This window comes from Limulus polyphemus, unplaced genomic scaffold (assembly GCF_000517525.1).
Source record: "Limulus polyphemus unplaced genomic scaffold, Limulus_polyphemus-2.1.2 Scaffold801, whole genome shotgun sequence".
Lineage (NCBI taxonomy): Eukaryota > Metazoa > Arthropoda > Merostomata > Xiphosura > Limulidae > Limulus > Limulus polyphemus.
In genome coordinates, this window is record NW_013666411.1 from 68,010 (window position 1) to 89,581 (window position 21,572).

The following is a 21,572-nucleotide window of genomic DNA, read 5'->3' on the forward strand; positions in this document are numbered from 1 at the left end:
CCGTCACATTATAACGCATTGGTGAGACGGGGATGAGGCAGAGGAAAGAAGAAGGTGTGACAGAGGAAACTATGGCTGAGCTGGCCATTAAGGAATTATCAGGAGAACTCAACATGAAGTGTCCAAAATGCAGAAAAACACAAGAAAAATGACTAGAGAAGTAGGCTTGGAGACAAAAGTTAGACCAGTCCTGACATATTTCCCCAGCTAATGCTGAGGGATGAGGAACAGGGGCCAGAAAAGGGGAGAGTAGAGTGTTGAGAAGAGTAGGAAAAAAACATCGAGAATAAGAGTTTCCAGATGAGAACACAGCAACTAGAACACCAGATCTGACCCCCAAATCTGAAGAAAAGACTCCAGAGTTTAGGAGTCAATGAAAAGCAATACAGTATGAAGTCATGGCTAGTCATATGAGGTAAAAAAGGAAGGAGGACGAGACATGTATTTCCCAAAGTAATGGCAAAAGTAACTGTATATGAAAAACATAAACAAGAAACCTTATCCCAAAATCACAAAAAAGCTGAGGTAGAATCAAGATAATATAAATATAAAATGAGGCAAAGGTAGGTGGTGGAAAAAAAATTAGCAAAATCTGTTCCGTCACGATTGAGAAACAGGTGAAGGTATGTCAGGGGCAAAAGAAGGCCCAGACTGGATGAAAGATTCCACCACCCGCCACACAAAAATCGTCACCTCTCCCAACAGATAAAGATAAACCCAACACCAATATAGTTGGTAAGCTAGTGTGAACAAAGTCATGTTGTTTCACACCAGACAAATTGGAAGTTGTTGACACTTGTGATACAATGCCTTTTTAGATTCTTCCACTAAAAAATGCCTACACCTGAAAAAAATAAAATAAAAATACACGTCATTACATGAAAGTGCCAAATTTAGAAGTGATTATCGTGCTATACAGTATAGAGGGAGTCAGCTGTACTAGGAGGATGTGTCACACTCCTATTGGTGGAGGGTTATTGCATGCTACAATGCAACTATACTACATGTAAACACGTGATGTTAGGTGGGAGCCTCAAAGTTGGTGGTCACTGAAAATTGAGCACATAGAGGGCAGCACAATTCAAAATTCAATTTCTGTTAAATGTTATTACTGTATTAAACTTACAGTAGATTTGGAGTTTCTCTTGTAGAGTTTTATATTTGAATAAGGCCTACAAAGAAATGTGGCAGTAACAACATTTACTGAAGAAATAAATTAATTTATTATCGTCATGCAGACTGGACTTGAATAATTCTTACCATATAATCCAAAAGAACCTGACCAAAAACTGAACATGTTACAACTATATTACATTCCTTATTAACGAACTGGATAATAATCAACTCCTTCTCAACAAGCCTTTTTTCAATAGTATTTCATATCTATTACCATACTTAGTACAGTGGTACTATAAATAAACCTATTTTAAAAGTTACCGATAATTTCTTTACCAATTCTTTCAGACTACATTCTAAGCTATTATATTAAATGAACATTGTTCAGTAAACCTTCTCCATTTCTTCTTATTTCCAAAGCAATAATCTTACATACAATGTTTTTGTACTTTAAAAACCTTACCAAGTAATCCTTCTCCAACTGTTCCTCCAAATCCATCATCTTTTAGAGGAGCATCAATGGAAAAATTGGACTTTGAATTAGAAGGACCTTGCTGGCTAACTTCATGAGATTCATGTGTTGTATCTTCAGGTTTATCTTTGTTTCTCTCTTCTCCTAACAGCAGACTAGCATGATCAAAACCTTCATCAATGTTTGTTGCATCTCGAGCCAATTCAGGATCATCAAAACCCATATCACCTGGAAAATAAAAACAAAATAATCTGGAGGTAATCATATTCTGGTTAATAAAAAAATGATTATTGTTTCTCTTTTTTCTTCTCTGTATGAAATGTTACTTCTGCATGATTAACTTAAACAGCAAATAAAAGGGTTTGACTAACTATTTATTACATTTTTATATATTAGATAATTAAATCTGAACATAGCCTTATTTGTTTTACCGAACAAAGTTTAGGGTAAATTCATCAACTGATATAACACATCTTTTACAAATAACTGATTCCACAAAAACATAAGCATGTCAATTCGCAACTTAGCCATGTATAACTAGTGGAAATAATTTAGTTTGTTCACAATTTTCACAAGAGCACAAAACACATGTTGGAGGGCAAGAGCTCACGTACACTTTAGAAAATATCAGGATATAATTTACAATCAATAAATAATTTGCAGAAGTACTGACCAGCAGTAACTTCAGCAAATTTAGTGAGCTTAATTAACACCTCTACTGTGTATCCTAGTACTCAATTTATAATGATTGGTACCCAATGCTAAATGTTTAAAGAAACTTTGGTAGTTTTGTGTATGCTTTTAGAGGGGTAAGACGTCATGAAAAAAATTGCAAATTTTTTTTTTGCATGTGAAAATGGTGAATATTATAAATGACTCCTTATATTAATTAATAAAGCACATACATATGGATCTGGCAACTAATTTAATGCAGGGGAGTCAAACTAAAATCAACATTATTTATTTTGAATCAATCAGTTATGAAAGACATGCAAATTAATGTTTCTATACAGTAAGTATGAAAAGGAGTAAATACATGAAAGGGTGTGTTTGTTTGATTTTTTAGCAAAGCCCCATTGAGCTATCTGCTGTGTCCACCATGGGGAAATCGAACCCCAGATTTCAGAGTTGCAAGTCTGTAGACTTGCTGCTGTTTCACCGGGGGACTACATGAAAAGGGAAACTCAAGTCATTGTCTTAAAAGCAATATTTTTTCTAAAAATAGAATGACAGAAAGAAGAATTTGGATGTACAAGGCCGGTAACTGACACTAGACTTCTGTTATAAGTTGTTTATTCTATTAAGTCAAGATATATACACCATACATATAGAACCACAAAAGGAGCTTACACATCTACTACCATACACCTGTAGTGAATAACTTATGCTACTAAACCATAATACTGTCATATAACATATTACTTAACTCAACATATTTCTTACACACATAGAATAATCTATTATAACATGAATTTATTTATATTGTTATCAGAAAATGGTGAAATGCAATAAAGTAAAGTAATGTTCGTACCAAACTCACCGAATCCATCATCAGCCATAAGGTTAAGAGTTCCATAATCTTCCTTAAGTGTTATATCTTCTGCTCGGCTTTGATTTAAGGCCACTGGTGTTTCCATGCCTAGATTACTGTGAAAAGATAAGATTATATTTATATTCAAAAAATAATTCAGAAACTGAAATACATGTAATATAATTTTTTATTTAAAATAAGACCAGCTTATTCAAAATGTTGATTACATGCAAATCAACAAATGTTTAACACACTGTTGTGTCATTTCTCAGTTTAATTATATAAGTTCTAAGAAGCATAAAAAATTTACTTGATATCTGGAACTGTATCAAAGTCATGAAAAACTTCTGGCAAAGTGATGGTGGCCACAGCTGCTTCTCTATTTTCTTCTGGTAGATCTACTATCCCTGGTCGGAAGGCCATTTTGATCTTGATGAAAGCCTCATTGCAGTCAGCTAGAAGGTACTTAGCTTTTCTCGAGTAGATTCGAACAATTCCCAACAGAAGATGGCCTGATGTCCGTAAAGCCATTTTGACCTGATGAGTTAAAACAAAAGCATTATTTCAAAGCAGTGTTTACCCAAAGAAAATGTTGCCAAACCAATAAGAAGTGACAATAAAATTGGTAACCCACAGACAGATTTTGTCAACACTTAAACTAATAAAACATTGAAATCAGTAAATGCTAAAATAACAACTATCAAAATAAATCATATGTTAAAGTACTTGTATTAAAAACACATAATTACATTAATTAAGCAGAACAAACCAAAAGTATCAGAAAAGATGGGCTCATGGATCAGTTTCTTTCCTAGACTGTAGTCTGTGGACCGAAACTATATAACTAGGTAAAGCATGTTCAGAATATTTGCTTAATTTAAATTCCTACTGTAGGCCATCAATTAATTATATGATTTTAAATAAATAGCAGAGTTAACATTTAAAGAAAGTTCTCATAACCATCACAGGACTGGTTTGCTTAGTGACAATTTCATTTTGCTAATTTGAACAAAATAAAATATTTATGGGTTTTTTGTGTCATCTTAGAAGGATTTAAAGTAATTCAAAAGGACTCAAAAACCCCATAGGTATTATATACACATCACCATTATAAGAGGCATAACTGTATCTCTTTGGTTTGCTAACCCAAGCTGTGCTGATGAGCCTTTAACAGGTGAAACTGCAGTCCAAAGTAGAGGCTATGGCCAATCAAGAAATGCATTAGGGCCTCTAGGTCACAGATTATCTTTTCAATTTTACCTTCAGTGAAAAAAGAAAAGAAATCTGTAATATATATATAAAATAAAATATGATTTAAAAAACAAAACAAAAACAAAAAACAGGGGCTGGATTTGGCCCATGAGCCACTAGTTGACCATCTCTGATATATGGATTTACCACTCAATGTCTTAATAAATGTGACAAATTAAGGAGTGCTTTAAACTAAAAAAGAGCAGTTGGAATATAATGCTTCATAAAATAAATTAAGAAAAATGTAATTAAGTTTTGTTTTTACAATAATTTTCCAATACAGGAATAGCTAATTTTGATTATAATCACTGAATTAAAGAAAGTTTCTTGTTAAGAAACTGAAACCTGAACTAAACCAACTGGCTAAAGTTAACATTTTCCTTACCAGAATATATATTTCCAATAGATGCTTACTTCTCTGCACACAGAAGCTGTTCCTTGCATATATACCTTTGACATCTTGCAGATGTTGCCAGACTTGAACTATCTCCTACCTAAGACATGTTATAACATGAAATGCACTAGTGCATGATGTAATCAACTTGCAATAATAGCCCTACACCAATAGGAGAACATCACATCCTCCATGCACACTAGATCCTCATAAGCACTTGCGCTCAAAATTAACTTCATTCTTAGACAGGCAAGAATAATGTGCACAAGTAGTGGGAGGAATAGTGGGAAGTATTCAGAGAGGTAAGTATCTACCAGAAGTACATTTTCAAAACGATAGGCTTACCTCTCTGCACACAGTAGCTAGAATCTCACAATCATGTGATGGAGAGGGCTGGTGCAATTGCAAAAACCTAGATGAGCTCCCTTCGAATGGAGAAACTGAAGGAGGAAACCCAAGGAATGTGACACCCTATAGTGAGGATTTACTGTATAGTCTGATCATTGCCTTAGCCACACTACATCTCATGCCCACATCCATCTCTTACAGTTTATATTCTTCATCTGGATGGAAGTATGACAGGAGGAAGGCAAAATGGGCCCATGTGTCACAGGATGGACAGAAAAAGACATGTCCAACTAAGCATTAGTGCATAACAAGTCAGATAGACATGAGGTGTAGTGTGGCTAAGGCAATGATTAGAGTATACAGTTTAATATGTGTTTTGTTGTACAATTGACTAAAGGAATAAGAACCATGTCTCTTCCTGCTACAAAAGGAGTACAATTTGCCCTATCCAGTGCTCCACTGGATGAATGGGAGGGGCAACTCGTACTGGAAAGACACTAGAGAGGCACTTAGACTCAATTGGACCTAGCTACTGGAGAAAGTGCAATGTGTTGCCATGAACCTAATTCAAAAAGTTGGAATGTGCAAGCCAGGAAACTGGGTGCAGACACTCCTCCCATTGCTAGCTTTTTCCATGAGAGTCGATGGACTGTATGGTCTAGAATGGACATTGAAATATCTCTTTCTCTCTCTCTCTCTCTACTCTATATATATATATATATATATAGTGGTCTTGCTGAAAACCCCATCTTAACAATAGACACTTTTGAAGCTAGGATTAATGGATTTAGTGCTTTCCATTACCTCTAACTTGACGCAGGTTTAGAAAAGTAAGTATACCTCGTGAGTCAACACAAGCCATCAGGTAAGTTTTGAATAGAGGAATGGAAGTACTTTATAAACGGATAAAGAAAGAAAATGACACACTTACTCATTAAAAATGATGAGTAAACTGGAGAATGGTGATTGCAGGGAGACGATATTCTCAGGGAGATGAAACTGCCAGATGGCAGAAATAATGGGAAATGAGGAGTTGGGTGTAGTCCACATTCTATCTTGGAGGATCTTGTCCAAGGGTCTTCAAAATTGCAAGGTCAGAGATGAGTCAAATGGCAGATTTGACGTGATGAGATGTTATACAGCCTGTGAGTATCTCCATCCAAGAAGGAATAAATGATATCTGGATGAGTTGATGAATCCATTGGGTAAGTGTAAAGGAAGAGAGGTCCCTGGAAAAATAGAGGTCCCATGGCAAAAACATAAATAATTTCTAGAACCCTGAAATACAGCCATATGTGTGCCAAGTAACATCTGATCACCAGAAATTAACACAAAAGGTGATCGGGGTCAGTACAATCATAGAGGACCAAGATCAATGGAAGAAATATGTGAGAAAATGTTTGTTCTCCTTACTAAGACACCCAAGTCTTAGGAAGAAACAAGTGGTCAGGGAATAATATCAAGGAATATCTGTGGAACAAAGTATGGGAGGCATCCAATACATAAAGATCACATCTGCAAAGAACACAAGCAAGAAGGAGAAAAAAACAGGTTTTTAAATGAGAGGTGGTATAAGGAGCAAATGGTCAAGTGTTCAAATGGGGCCCAGGTAAGAGCATGAAGAACTAAGACTGGAACAAAGTGAAAGAACAGGAAAGAAAAGATGAAACCATAGCAAAAACAGCTAAAGGTAGTCAACAAGATTGCCTGGTAGCTTGTGATAGTATAAAGAGACAAACCTTGCTTGAACAACCAGGTAAGAAGGACAAAAGGTAAACTACAGTAGGATAGGATGGCCTGGTGGTAGAGAGCAGCAGTTTGGACACCAGCAAGAAACATGCCACTGTAAATAAATTTACAGAAAGAGAAAGTAGAACAGCAACATGAACAGTATAATAGAAAGGCTAGAAGTTCAGAGAAACCTGACCAGCAAGTAAGGGACTGGACAAATCCCACGTGTGAAGATGAAGAGACAGCACTTCTGGGTGAAAAAAGAGTTTGGAGCAAAAGTGACCAAAATGATGGCAGGGGAAAATGTTTTCTGGATGACAATCATTGTGAAGAAGAAACCAAGACTGAGGCAGCAAAAAAGGTGTTTCCAACAGGATCTGACAAGGAGTTTTACAAATCATAGCCAAGACATGTGAGAGAAGACAGAAAAGGGTACACATACAGAAAGAGATGAGACCAGTTCTGGTGAATGGCATCCACAGCCAGAGCTGCTGAGTGAAGTACCGAGAAGCAGAAGAGGGGGAGTTTGGTAGTGAGAGTAGTGACAAAGGCATTGATCATTGATGTACCCAACTATAAACAAATCCAATGAAAAACCTGAGGATATAGTGACCACACCGTAGGAAAACTCCTGTCCAGCAAAAAGAATTAATCCGCCAACAAGTTGAAAGTTCCTGGGACATGACAAGCTGTGAGATGAGCCTAATGTAAGTGAGACCAAAACAGAAAGTCTAACATACAGAAGCAAAAATCCTTGGAGTGAGCCCTACCAGGATGATTGTTGGAGTGGATCAATGGATCCACAAGATGAGGTAGAAAATAGGAACATGTCCAATAAATGGCTGTCCAGAACATTAATGTAGAAGGTATGCTCCACAGAAGACATCGGAGGCATGCCCCAACCCATAAGATATGCATTAGTGAAGTGATAGAAATATGGATTTGGGGGGGGGGGGAGGGATGCTGGCCATAGTATTGACAAGATCCAGTCACCAAGACATATGAGAAGAGAAGGCTGCAGCATCGCAAGAGAGAACAGAGGATTGTGAGAGACATTCCATTGGTTGCTCAAAGTCAACTGAAGAAGCTTCATGTGAGCCAAGCCTAGAGAGACAAGAAGTTTTAAAGATGCAAGAGTCCCTATAAGAGATAAAACTTTTCATGCAGGAAGTATAGAAGAAGCAAGAGTTGAGGTGACTAGATCCCTCATGTCCCACGGCCAAATTGGGAAGACTGAACCCAACTGAGTTGAAAATTGACAAAGACTCCAAAGTGGACTAAGTATTGAGTCAGAGTCAGAAATGACTTGGCAAATTGAACTAGTCAACCTGGATGAGCTGTCTCTTGGAGGAGAAGTGATGTGGCTGAGAAGGAGACCTCCTGAAAAGAGGCAAGGAAGATCCAGTCATTCATGTAACAATGGAAAGGAAGTATGTGACAATAGACATGGCAAGCAAATGCTTCCACATCTCTGTTGAAGGCATAAGGAGCCAAGGTAATATTCAAAGCTGGTATACCTGATCCCAGTGAACAAAACTAAGGAAACAACATGAAGACAAGGCAATCAGAATACAGAAAAATGCATCTGAGAATATAACTTTGGTCATTCCTAGTCCTCAGTTTTTGGGAGCAAATGACCCTCTCAATGACTCTCATGTCCAAAAGATCTGATACTGCAGTCTCAAGATGCAGAAGACATGAAGAGGAGGAAAAAGATCAGGAAAAGAGGACACATGAGGAAGAGACAAGAAGTGAAGAGAAAGGACTTGTGTAAGAAACTGAATAACCCACCAGTTGGCTGAAAAAGGGGCCCAAATGTCTGTGTACAGAAAAAAAATGTACCCCTACAAAGCCTGAGCTGACTGGGTATGACGAGAGGGAGTTACTGATGGGACATGAGACAACTTATACAATAAATTATTGTGCATTTTTAAATACTGAACATTTTTACTTATTTCATGGACTCGTATGCCCAGAGGAGGAGAAAACTCAATTAAACCTTAAGTATGAGAGTCATGTGGGAAGAATCAAAAGACATAGGAAAAAAGGAAAGTAAGAAGCAAACCTGAGTTATCAAAACCAAAAAAGTTTGGTGAAGGAGCACTGTCTTCAACCTACATTCATTACTTTAAAAGTTTGTAAGTACCACATGTAATAATCTGACCTCTCTTCAGATAACATTTTGGTTGACTTGACTTTATAATATTTAACAAGTATCAGTGTATAATACATTTTAAACATCATGTGACATTTTACACCAATAATATATAAATATGCTATATTAAATTAAACAAAATATTTCATTCAGTAAAACTATTTCTAATAACCATACAAAGAAATATTACAGTATCCCATTCTAAAATAGCTGAGACAAATTTGCTCTACATGATACAAAAAATAACCAAATAAACACAAAAAATACTAAATAATATATTTTATGTATTTGATCATGATAAAGTAGTGATCTATAATATACACAGGTAAATAATGTTACTCCAAGATACATTTCATATATTTAAACAGTACAGCAAATGTACTTACATCTTTAAATATTATTAGCATAATTTTAATGTATAAAAAGGGTGGTTTTGCATGAACCTATAATAATTTGCTTCTATAACTATTTTTCAACTTACCTTAGGCTGTAAAATACCTTCAACACTGCTTTCTATGTTAGTTTCAAAAACATGGGCTTTGGTTAACTTTTTGTCCCAATGAGCGGCCAACCAGATACGGGCTAAAGGGCCCTTTTTTGCCAATACAAAATGTGCGTAAAACATTTTTATGAAGCAGCTGTTATACTAAGCCAACACTGAAATAAAAAAAACACAATATTTATGTTTACTTATCAAATAACTCAGGAAAATGTTTACTTAAAACACTGAGATAATCTTTAGTATAAGCAAGCTTAAAACTGTAATAATTTGAATTTATTCTTTGAAAAATTGAAATATAAAATCATTACATATCTATGAAATTATAATAAAGTTAAAAAGTTACATCAGTAGTTTGATACTGCTGTTAATAATACTTTCTATATTTGTTTATACCCCCTTAACTTATCAATAATTCCCTTTTTTCATTTAAAATTAATTGTGAAAAATATTATAGATGCAGAAGAATGGTAAATCAGAATAATATAAACAAAGAACTATTCAAATGTCTTTAATAAATAAGACATCATAAAAAAGCAGCTTTTAATTGTGCTTTTAGAATATGAACCAATTTCAAAGTACATTGGTATGTTGCTATATGTTAAGATTTCGGACCATTATGCTGGTGTATGATGTATTTAAATAAAGTATTGATAATCTTTAGATAATATTGATACTGCAGACATTTTATGAAGCAACATTTTGTGTGCCTGAGGTTAATACATTTTTTATGATACAAAGTTCACATGCTTGTTGAAGATTTTTATAATAATGACTTTAACAAAACTGCACTCAAAAATTTGTCCACAAACGAAAAGGAATACTTGAGAGGAGATATTCCCAAGTTTACAAACAAGACAGCAATTCAAATGATTTACATCATAATACTATCTACTTAATAGACTTTGTAGACACACCTTTTTATGGAAAGAATAACAATTTTCAAATAAATCCCAAATGTGTATGAAAATATGGTATAATAATGATTGTTTGTAGCTACATTATTCAAGTATTAATTAACTAAAAAAAATACAGAAATTTGCACATCTTTCAATTACGCATGAAAAATGTATAACAGAATGTATGTAATAAAATGATAACAATAAACACAAAACCTGTAACTGAATGCAAATGATTATGCAAACTTAGGCATACAGAAGTTTGAATAATGTAAGAAAAACCAAGGTAACAGTCATTTTACCTATTAATGTTTTCCCTTCATTCACAAAAGAGCAGCTAATAATGCCACCCCAATCAAAAAGTAGAGCTTTTACATCCATGTAAGAATATAAAAGTAAGCAAGATGACTGAAGGCCATTCAGACCATCAAGGTCACCACTTTACACCTGAAACAACCAAACCAAATTATATGTAATCTTACTTATCAGCAAATACAGCCAACAAAGAACAGATAAATTTAAACTAACACACTAACAGCACACACTAAATCATCAGGCAAGTTGTTACACAAAGAAATAAGTGCAACAAGGCTAGATTTGAACTTCAAAAACTTGTATTCAATACTCATTAATATTCATGTTCACATTTTTAATTTTTCCATTTCAACATCCACAATGAAATTATTCAGACTCCCATAAATTGTAAACATCTTTATTTAAATATCTGATTTTCATACAATGTGAAAATAAGTCAGTCTTAATACTCTCTTTATATCTCAAATCTTTTAGAATCTGTTATCAATCTCTTAACCCATCTCTGTATTCTTTCAAAAGTGCCATAATCATTCCTGTAATATTGAAAATTATAAAGAAAACACAAAGTTGCTAAATATACTATTATAGTAATTAAAAAATATTATCATTTCTAACTAATTTTTTAATCCTATGTTCTTAAAGATAAAAAAGGAAACACTTAAATTAAAGTACGAATATTTTGTTTGATGTGTTGAAAATCATGTAAACATTTTGGTGTAACTAAAAAAAAGACATTTCTTTGCATAAGAAGCAGTTTATAAAAGCTGTATATTACTGAGTAAAAAAAATATCAAACATATACTGGTAAACACTTTCCTGTATTAAATGATAAATGTGACAAACTACCAATCAGGTGAATATTTTTCTTATTTGGTATCCTTTTCTTTGTGCTTTGTATAGATGGCCTGTTAAGTCACAGAATATGTATTGTTGACTGAAATTGTAAACAGTCCCACACAAATGACAGATCTAGATTATGTGTGGTGATTTCTCAGCACCTTCAAGTGTGTGTGCTTTAGTGAAAATTTAAGTGCAAATATACCTCATTTTCCACATTACTATAATGGCATTACTGCCATTACTATGGCATCTTGGTTACCAACTGCAACTGAAATATAAGTAAAAATCTCATTTTTTATATTAATAAAGGATTCAAAAATTAAAAATTGCATCAATTATTTGCTACCCTGCTTCCATGGTATCTTGTTTGCTAAAGACATCTAAAATATAGAAGTTTGCATTATTTTTTATGTATGTATCATTAACTAATATTAACTTCTGACCAGAGTAAACTCTCTACTTAGAGCAATGGTAATGAGCATAAATAATTAAATACATTTTCTTAAGTTCTTACTTATAAAGATTAGAATGCATTGTTACATTGGTTGGGTGCCCTTACTCTTAATACTTTTGGTCATAATGACCAGCATACTAAATCAAAGTATTATCAATTATTTACTAGATTGTTTCTGAAATATGACTGACACATTTTTAGTAGACCACAAAAAGTTTTATCATGTATTGACCATACTGCTTTAATGATATTTTGCTTGTAAATCAATATTCTTTCTTAAATAAGGTGAAAAAACGTATTTGATATTCAGGGATCAGAATGTGGATCTTATATAACATGAAGAAATAAATTGCTATTTTTAACTGTTATAAAAGATAGCCTAAGCTGTGTTTTAACTACTATTAGAAATATTTGCAACAAATTGCTAAAATTAAAAGCTATAATTTGGTGGCTGTTTACATGTTACATGTCACTAACAGTACCGAGTCTTGAGCAAATAGATATTTCAGAATATTTTAAGGTATTTAGTAGGACTATGCTAGGAAGAGCGGGTGTGTGAAAAGTTTGTTAGAAATGAGCTGAAAGCTTACAAGTGAGGTGATATTACAGATATTGAAAAATGTGGCATATGTTTGGATTCAAGTTCTAAAAATAAAAGAAAAGAAATGCTTACAGGCATTTTCTGTAGACTCTCTGACTAAGGTGTGATGTTGATAAGAGTATGTTCTTACAGATCAGTTATGCTGCCAACAGGAAAAGGGTTATTATTATGTGAAGTAGACTGAGTTAGACTGTCATTACTGCATGAAGCTGAGGTATTTATGTAACTTGAGTTATTATTTTCTCACTCAGCATGTGAAATACTTGGAATATTATGTAATATTATTTTAGACCTTGTTATTGGTATAGAAAAGGATATAATTAGAAATTTGGTTGTGCAAGAACACTAGAAACCATAACATTACTACCTTTAATGTTTTTATTAAAACCATTTGTAGAGTTAATAAGAGTCACGACAAAAAGTTTAAAAAAACTTACTTCCAAAGACTCAAAAATATTTTAAGGAAGAAAGGCTAATCTAAATGCAAAGAACATTAAAAAAGCTTGGAATGTTTTTGCTAGTACAATCAAGCAATTTGACAAATAATGTATTTTTATCAAACTTCCATTCCAACTAAAAGCCTTTATGAAATGAATGAACAAAATTAAACTTGTAAGAAAAAAAAAAAGGATAATAAGAACATAAATATCATTCAAAAAATGGAGGATGCTGTGATTTATAGAAATAAAACAATAAAAAGTCAAGAAGCTATCCGTAAGGTTAAGAGGGATTATCAACATTTCTTTGCTCAAAATGATATGATATTAAAGGTTTTTGTGCTTAATTTATTATCTGGAGAAAAGGGTCAGGGGTAATATAGGTTCATTAAGATTTTCAAAGTTACTTTATTATAAAGGAAAAGAAAATGGCTAAAATACCAAAGTGTTTTTAACTAGTTGTTTCACAAATGAAGGTGGGAAAAAAAGATATTCTCCTACTGGCTAATTGTTTTAACAATGGGGAGAAGTTTCATTAAATTCTGTTTATGTTGAGGAAAGCTTGACACACTTCTTGAGAATAAAGCTTATGATTTGTCTTAAAGCCTTGAAAAAGCGAAGTTTGGAAAATTAATAATATTATCCCAATTTGCAAAGAGAAAGTCCAGGGAAAATGTCAAAAACTATACACCTACTGTGCTAGTTTGACTTTGTAATTACAGGTGTTCAACATAGTTTTAAGTAAGGATTTTCTGTTTTTAGTGATTAGTTAGTTTCTTGATAGGGTGCCTCACAAGAATAAATGCAAGTTGTATACTTATGGGAATGGAATGGGTAGAAAAAAATAATTAATAAGTGGACAGTAAACTGTCTAAGGAATATAAAGAAAGTTATGACAAATAGGTACCATGTATATCAAAACAACACATCATTGAACCTACAATATGGCTACGAATTTCTCTCACTCTTGGTAAAAATGGTATGAGTAATAAACTTTGAATAGTGGGAATAAATAGCATCATATCTTCTGAAAAGAAAAATAGAGCAATAATGTATGTTTATAATAACTTTATCCCCTACTCTGGATTACTCTCAGGTACCCCATAGTATATGTGTTCTAAACACAAAAAAATCTTCTTCTTGGGCAACTTATATGTACAGGAGTGGATTTATGATGAAGCCACCTATTTATTCCATTACAATAAGCAACATTATTAGCTAAACTTGCTATATGGTCATATTATCACACTAAACTTTATACCTAATCTATGCCAGACACAACAGACTATTATCTATCTGTAAGATTTAACCAACCCACCCTTTGGTTAATTTACAAACAACTTTTTTTTCTCATTTCATGATTTACGTTTTATAAATTTCTGGCTAATAAAAATTTATTGGATGTTCGTCTGGCATCTTCTTTAACATATCTTTTATTTCCATCCCATTACTTATTGTGTTTGACAGAACTCTAAAACACAACTCCTAGTGAACAGTATTCTTCAGTCATGCCAGTACCAAATACCAAAGAAACTAGTAGTAATAGTGTTACCACATTTAAGACAGCATTTACAATACAAAAAAAAGGTAATTAGTTTCATATTAGGAGAGTTTATCTACAAGTTGAAAATAAATGATTTTTTTGTCTGTTGTTAGAATTTTTTTCAAATCAAAGATGTAATACTAAAAATTGTTATTTATAAATTTAATGTCCTTCTTATTCAGAAGAACATGTGGGTTCTACTTTTAAGTGGCTCTCAATCCATACAAAAAGAGCATATTGTTGGAAAAATTTAGAACCAGTACAGCATTTCACAACATATGCTACAATTTTACATACCTATTTTAAGTGAGAATTATACATTAGTGAGTCAACTGATGGTGAGGAGCAATGATGAATTTGGAAGAGTTTAATAATTGATAGTGAAGCCTACAATTAATAAACAGAATTCAATGGTACCACTGCTTTTAAAAGTTTGGTATAAAATGATTAAGATTTATTTTTAATGTATTTGATTTGTTAAGCTACATTTATAATTACATGATAATAAGTTTTGATTCCTATAAAGTGGACATCAGATTAAAGCATTATTAATAATTATTGTAAAGTTTTACTTCAAATACTACAGTTATGTTCTCCTTGTTATAAAATGGGTATAGATATGTTGAAAAGAGTGCAAAGATGAGCAACTAAATTGACATCCGATTTAATGCAACTTGAGAACAAAATTTAAAGAATTGGAATGTTTTCCCCATAGAACAAAAATTATTCTATTCAATTTAAACTTGAAATAACACTCATGGGAGGTTTTGTTTCAGTGGTTGAATTAGAAGGTTAGAAATTAAATCTAAAAAATAACCGGTGATGGTCATAAACTACAAGCATTAGAAGACCAAACTAGTCTTGTTTTCTGGGAAAATTATTTGTCTGATAGTTTGCTAAAAAAGTAGTGGATGTTTATATACTAAATATACTTAAAAGTTTTTTAGATGATTTATGCGAATTGAAGTCTTCTCAAATTTGACTCTATGCTATTTTTTGGCAAATTTAGAGGTAATCTCAGTTTGACAATATAGCAAACGTTTTCATTACTTTTAACATTCTGCAATAAAAGATTAGAACTACAAATAGTTATTACCACCTATATGCTAATTGTATATATATATCTTAATATATTTTTGGTTTAAAAAATGCTACTGTTAAGTTTAAATGTCAACTAATAAAATATGCATTTAACGTTTAGTAATTTTTATTGTTCCATAAGATTATAGACTAAATTTAATCTGACGTTAAACAAACATCTTAAAAAATCATTCCACATGGAAACTTAACTTTAAGCTGGTCTATATTCAGTTTCCAGTGTCCACAGGTTAAAACTCTCTAAGTTACAAGTTAAACTTTTAGTATTTCCTAATATTCCATAAAATGTAAAAAGTTTGTGTTTACTATTTTCCTTAAGTAAAATTATACTATAGTATTTTACTGTTACTAGTGTTAGTTTTACAAATTGATGCAGTGACAGAGTGAGTAGAGCTTATCCATATAAATATTATTTTATTTTCAGTAATGTACAAAAGACAATGATCTTAAGTGACAAAACTATAAATATTTGTTATAACTTATTATTAGTGAAGAACTGTCAAACTTTTGATCCAATATAAACAGCCATTTGCGCGGTCTGAATAATTCAGCACCAATAATACGACACAATCCACGTATCTATAACGTTAAACTTACACTACAGTAGAACTCTAATAAGCAGCCGACTCAAGCGTTGTAGTATCGCCTTCAGACCATAGATGTCATGAGAAGCACTATCCTACTTGTAAGTTGTAGTTTGCACTAGTCGACATTTTCCAAACACATAATTTCGGGCATCTTGCCACACCTACCTTTACTTTTTTAGATAGTTTGCGTTCAGATCCACAAACGGTATAATCTGTAAGCTTTTATCACTGTTTAATATGAGCTTAGATGAAAAATTAGCTTTCAAATAATCAGATACGACATTTTCCGTCAATTTTTGAAATCCAAAATGGCGTCTAGAACAATTTCCCGCTCAAAGTCAAGTTTTGAAAGAGGAATAGAACAACAGTTGTTGAGGCGTATGACAAAATAGTTCAAGTTGTTTACACTTTTTTTTTCACAAAAACACACGTTTTAAAACAAATCGTCAGTCAAAAATACAATATTCTTATTATTTGATATAGTTGATAAAAACATTGTAATATTTTCTGTTTCTTATTAACTTTCAAACATGTGATGACGCTTTCGGTCTTCTTTAATCACTAATACGTGGAGCAATTTAAGGGAGCGTTTATACATCTGAAGTGTTGTTTGTAGGTGTAGATCTATTCATCCTTTGGAGAGAAACGGCTATGCTATATTTTTAACTCTTACTGAGACATGATTATTTAGTTACTTTTTCTAGTCATCGTTAGTTTTGATTTATCATGATGGATTGATGACACTTTATTGTAAACTACACGGGTGTAGTTTACTGTTCACAAACGCGCCCTGGGCAATATCAGGTGTTACCTAGAGTATACACAAAGACAAGCTTGGACAGGCTGTTTCTCCTCTTATCATTTCAAAAGATGTTAGACGTTACGTGCCGGCGTGTTGTTACTGAAGTGTTAGTGATTTTCAGTAATAACAAATTGACTTTTTTAAATTTTGAGCATTTTTATTGGAATACCAATTACCGGGTTTTTCAATTCTCCAAGCCACTGTAATACTAATAGTGTAAATTGTAATTGTAAGTTATATTTATAACAAGTCTAAGCCCAACACTTACTTAGTGAACAACACAGTAATACTAATAGTAATACCAACAGTGGTTCGAATGTGATAACTTAAATCTGCTATCCAGTTTGCTTTTGTGCATTCTGATTATGGGACTTTCAAAACAACACTAAATAATGACATGCTCCTTAACTTCAAGTTCAACTGAACAATTTAAATTTCGACAATGCCTTTGTTGCTGACAGTGAGATGAGGATGAGCAGATACATCTTGTTCCAAAGTGTGAAATTCAACGTTAGTAATTATTATTGTAAATAGTTTTCATTCAAAGTTTACATTTTAATTAAGGATATTCAATTCATGGGCCTTGAATAGTAGCATTATTAGGATTTGCAAAAAAATGAGAGCTTAAGTTCAAACACTGAAATTGAGAAGGAAAATATTAAAATGGCAGATACTTCAACATCAAGTTTTGATGGAACTACAGAAACTCACAGAAACACATATTCAGGTGAGGAAGTTATTTTCGAAAATTTATTGAAGACATTTTTATTCATTGATTAAAAAAGCTGTCAGGTAGTTTTTCACTTTTATGTAAAAAACAAAATATTTAATCTTCACAGTCTCATCCAGGTAAAAATGCTTACTTTTCAATACGAGTTGCATATTTTGAAAGAAAGTCCCATCTTGCTGAAGTATGAAGTAGTAAATGGCATCAGAAAATGAAATGCATGAAAACTCCCAAGCAAAGAATACATTTTTCTACTTTAAATGGAAAACCATGAAACTTCCAGTTCTAAATTTTTTTCAATTACTTGATACATATTCTATCTGCTGATATATAGCCAAGTTTGTAAGGTCTCAAGTATTTGGTTTGCTCCAGGATCTACATAAGAATTTCCCTTTCTGTAATTATATAACATTTCTATGGACCACTTGAAGGGAGCTATCTCCACTGGTCTGCAGAACACAATTTTGGAACCTCTTATCTAGATTATCTAAACATGTACATGTCGAACGTGATCAGAAGTAACTGAAAATAAGAAAAGGCAAGGTAACACACAGCCATTTGTTCCCTTAAGGTCACCACGTGTTAGAAAATATGATTATTTGTATTGCAATCTCACTTAAGTACAATACAGCTCTTTACATTCACACACCTATTCAATAAAATATAAAAAAAACTATATACTCATAGTAATACCAACAGTGGTTCGAATGTGGTAACTTAAATCTGCTATCCAGTTTGCTTTTGTGCATTCTGATTATGGGACTTTCAAAACAACCCTAAATAATGACATGCTCCTTAACTTCAAGTTCAACTTAATTTATGTTATATATAATAAAGTTTATAACTAGCTGAGAAAAAGATCTGATGAATAAATGTGCTTTCAAAGCTTCTATAAACCTTATTATACCACTCATATTCAAGTTTCTGTTCTAAATGTTTTCATTCTACTAGTACTATTCAGACAGACAAGCCACTGAAGGATTATCTATCCCCCCCCCCCCAAACACTTTGAACACCTCTCCCAATTTCTCACTTATTCTTTTATGCTCTAGAGCAGTGTTTCCCATATGGTGGTCAATAGACCGGTACTGGTCCTTGAAATTGAATTAATTTCTACCGATCTGCAACGTGTCTTGGCTGTTGAAAGCACCGACACTGATTTACGTTTTTTTCAACATTTGATGACTAAAAGTTGGCTAAGTCCTTTTTTCTAAACATTTTTTGGAATTTTCCCAGTCCTTGTTTGCAAAAAGTCTGGCAATCACTGCTCCAGAGTACTAATTCCTGACCTTTTTCCATCTGAGGACCAGCTAGTTCTTATCCCAAATTTTCAGACTGATTCATTCAATATTAATTTGAAGTATTTTTAAATTACATTGTAAAACAATATCATTCAGTAGCTATATTTAAACATTTTTTTTTCAACTGTCTTGTGGACTGGCTTTTCTATATATATTAGAAGTTGTTAATATAACAAATTTTTACCAATAATTATTCTATGAATATGCCACAAATTCATTTCATGAATGACCTTAATTTTGATTGGCTCACAAAGGAATTTACATATGTTTGACTGCCTTGATTGCACTTTTTTGCCTTTTTTTTTTTTTTGTTTGGTCAAACTTGATTTCACAAAATTTATTTATTTCAGTTAGCTATGAAATGGGAGGTTATGGTACACTATGGGGTGGGGGTGGTAGTACTTGCCTCGTCATTTTTGACGGGCTATACCCTGGTAACATATAAACAACAGAGGACAATTCTGAACCTTCAAGACTGTTCTTGCACTTCCACCCTTTAAGAATAATGGAAATTTAAACCCACCCTTTAATTTTCAGAAAATCATTGATTTCCCTTTTAAACTCTATTAAAATGTTGGCCTCAACTACTGTTCATAGCAACTCATTATATAAGCCAGTCACCCTGTTATAAAACCTCAAACTGTCTTAACTGGAGCCCAGCTTGTTTTTTTCTAACTTTCAAGTTTGTGTCCTGTAGCCCTGTTTGTCTTCAGAATATAGCACGTAGAAATCACAAGGCTTCATCCTATCAGTCCCCCATATAGTCATGTATGTATATCAGTAATATCACCTTTTATTCTTCTTTTTTTCAAATGAAAATAACTTAGACACTTGGAAATTATTCAAGATGGATTTATTCATTAAATGGTTAGTGAACATACTAGAGAGGTGCTATTGTAGATTTACTACTAACTTTTAATGTGGATGTGATTGAGGGGGGATGGAAATGGGAGAACATTTGCGTACAAGTGATCATTGTATAATTAGGTTTGAGGTGGTATTATGTGTGGAGATAAAAATAATAGTACATTGGTTCCAAATTTTGAGAAGGCTAATTTTAAGGGCAAGAGACAGGAATCGATTCTGATCAATAAAGATACTGATTTAAATGGAAATGCTTGTCAGATTAGGAGTTTTTTTAACTGGGAGATTTTAAAGTTAAATATTTAAGATAAGTATGTTCCACAGAAGAAAAGTAAAATACTAGGGTGACTCACTAGAAATACACTATTAGGAAGAAAGTTAAAAGAAAACATTAAAAAATTTAAGTTTTAAGTTATATGGAATACTTGGAGTATTATAGAAGACCAAGAGAGCCGATTAAAAAGTATTTGAAAATCAAAAAGGTTACCTGAAAATGTTAAAACTAACAGTAAGAGTTTCTTTAAATACATTAAAGGTAAACATAATGATAATTTGAGGGTTGTTGAAGAATGGGTTATTATGGATTATGAGTTGCTAAGTTTATCTTTTTTGTTCAATTTTTACTACAGAAGACATAAATAATATTCCATATCCTGAGAAATAATTAGTATGAAAGCATAATAGATGTACATTAACTTAATATTAACCCTGAAGTTCTTAAAGAAAAATTGCAGAGTTTAGAAAATGATAAGGTTCTTGGGATAGATAAGATTCGTCCAAGGGCATTAAAGAAGTTTAAAGATTGGATAACTGTTACCCTTTACTAAAATTGCTTGTGAATCTGAGTAGTGGGCAGATGCCAACAGATTGGAAGCTCAATAATGTTTCACCTATTTTCAAGGAAGGTGACAAACACTGTCCACTTAATTCTAGGCTAATTAGTCTTCTGTGGTAGTAAAAGTTTTGGAAAGTTTACAGTTTTGTTGTATAGCAGTTTCACATGAGGAAGGTCTTGTCTTACATATCTTTTGATCTTCTTTGAGGATGTCATTGTTTATAATGATGAGGGTAATTGTGTGAATTTGGTGTACTTTGATTTTAGGAAAAAGTGCCAAATAAAATACTAGGAAAGATAGTTTTGTCTATGGGTATGGAGAATAAGTTAGTTCAATGGATATAGGGCTGATAGAGGTGAAGAAGCAAAGGGTTGTAATAAATGATGTTTAGTCAAACAGAATTGAAGTTGAAAGTGGGCTACCTCTTGTCTCTGTGCTTTGAACCCCTGCTCTTTTTTAATATATATTAACAATATTGTTAAGAAAATGGTCAAATATTGGTTAACTTTGTTGATGATATTAAAGTTTTGGGTGTAGTTGGCTGTGAGAGGGATGCTATTGTTGTACTAAGGGATTTGGATCATTTGACAAATTGGAAAAATAAATGGCAGATGGCATTTAATTATACTAAGTACAAAGTATTAGGTTGTCAAGAAATTAGTTACTTTTTTTTTATATGAAAAACCTGTACAGCTTGTATATCAAAACAAAACATTTATTAAATGAAATAGTCTCCATTCTCATCTGATGCTTTTCCATCTTACAATCAGG

At 32.7% G+C, this 21,572-nt stretch overlaps 2 protein-coding genes across 5 annotated transcripts in view; one reads left to right on the forward strand and one right to left on the reverse strand.

Annotated features, from left to right (window-relative positions):
* The window catches only part of LOC106460595 (double-strand-break repair protein rad21 homolog), a 43,115-nt gene extending 26,516 nt beyond the window's left edge, over nucleotides 1-16,599 (reverse strand). Inside the window, exons 1-6 of one of the 4 annotated variants that reach the window (XM_022387346.1) lie at nucleotides 16,437-16,599; nucleotides 10,699-10,843; nucleotides 9,480-9,655; nucleotides 3,430-3,656; nucleotides 3,120-3,235; nucleotides 1,580-1,816 (exon numbers count right to left, since the gene is read on the reverse strand). In XM_022387346.1, the coding sequence (XP_022243054.1) occupies nucleotides 1,580-1,816; nucleotides 3,120-3,235; nucleotides 3,430-3,656; nucleotides 9,480-9,623 (724 nt within the window). In that variant the 5' untranslated portion in view covers nucleotides 9,624-9,655; nucleotides 10,699-10,843; nucleotides 16,437-16,599. Of the gene's footprint in view, nucleotides 1-1,579; nucleotides 1,817-3,119; nucleotides 3,236-3,429; nucleotides 3,657-9,479; nucleotides 9,656-10,698; nucleotides 10,844-16,281; nucleotides 16,382-16,436 lie in introns of those variants that run through there. The other 3 variants (XM_022387348.1, XM_013920313.2, XM_022387347.1) reach the window with 3 other exon arrangements.
* Nucleotides 16,600-16,919: 320 nt separating this feature from the next.
* Nucleotides 16,920-21,572, forward strand: part of LOC106460592 — a 42,020-nt gene continuing 37,367 nt past the window's right edge. The window contains exon 1 of the mRNA XM_013920310.2: nucleotides 16,920-17,800. Coding sequence (XP_013775764.1) covers nucleotides 17,737-17,800 — 64 coding nt within the window. The 5' untranslated portion in view covers nucleotides 16,920-17,736. The remainder of the gene's footprint in view (nucleotides 17,801-21,572) is intronic.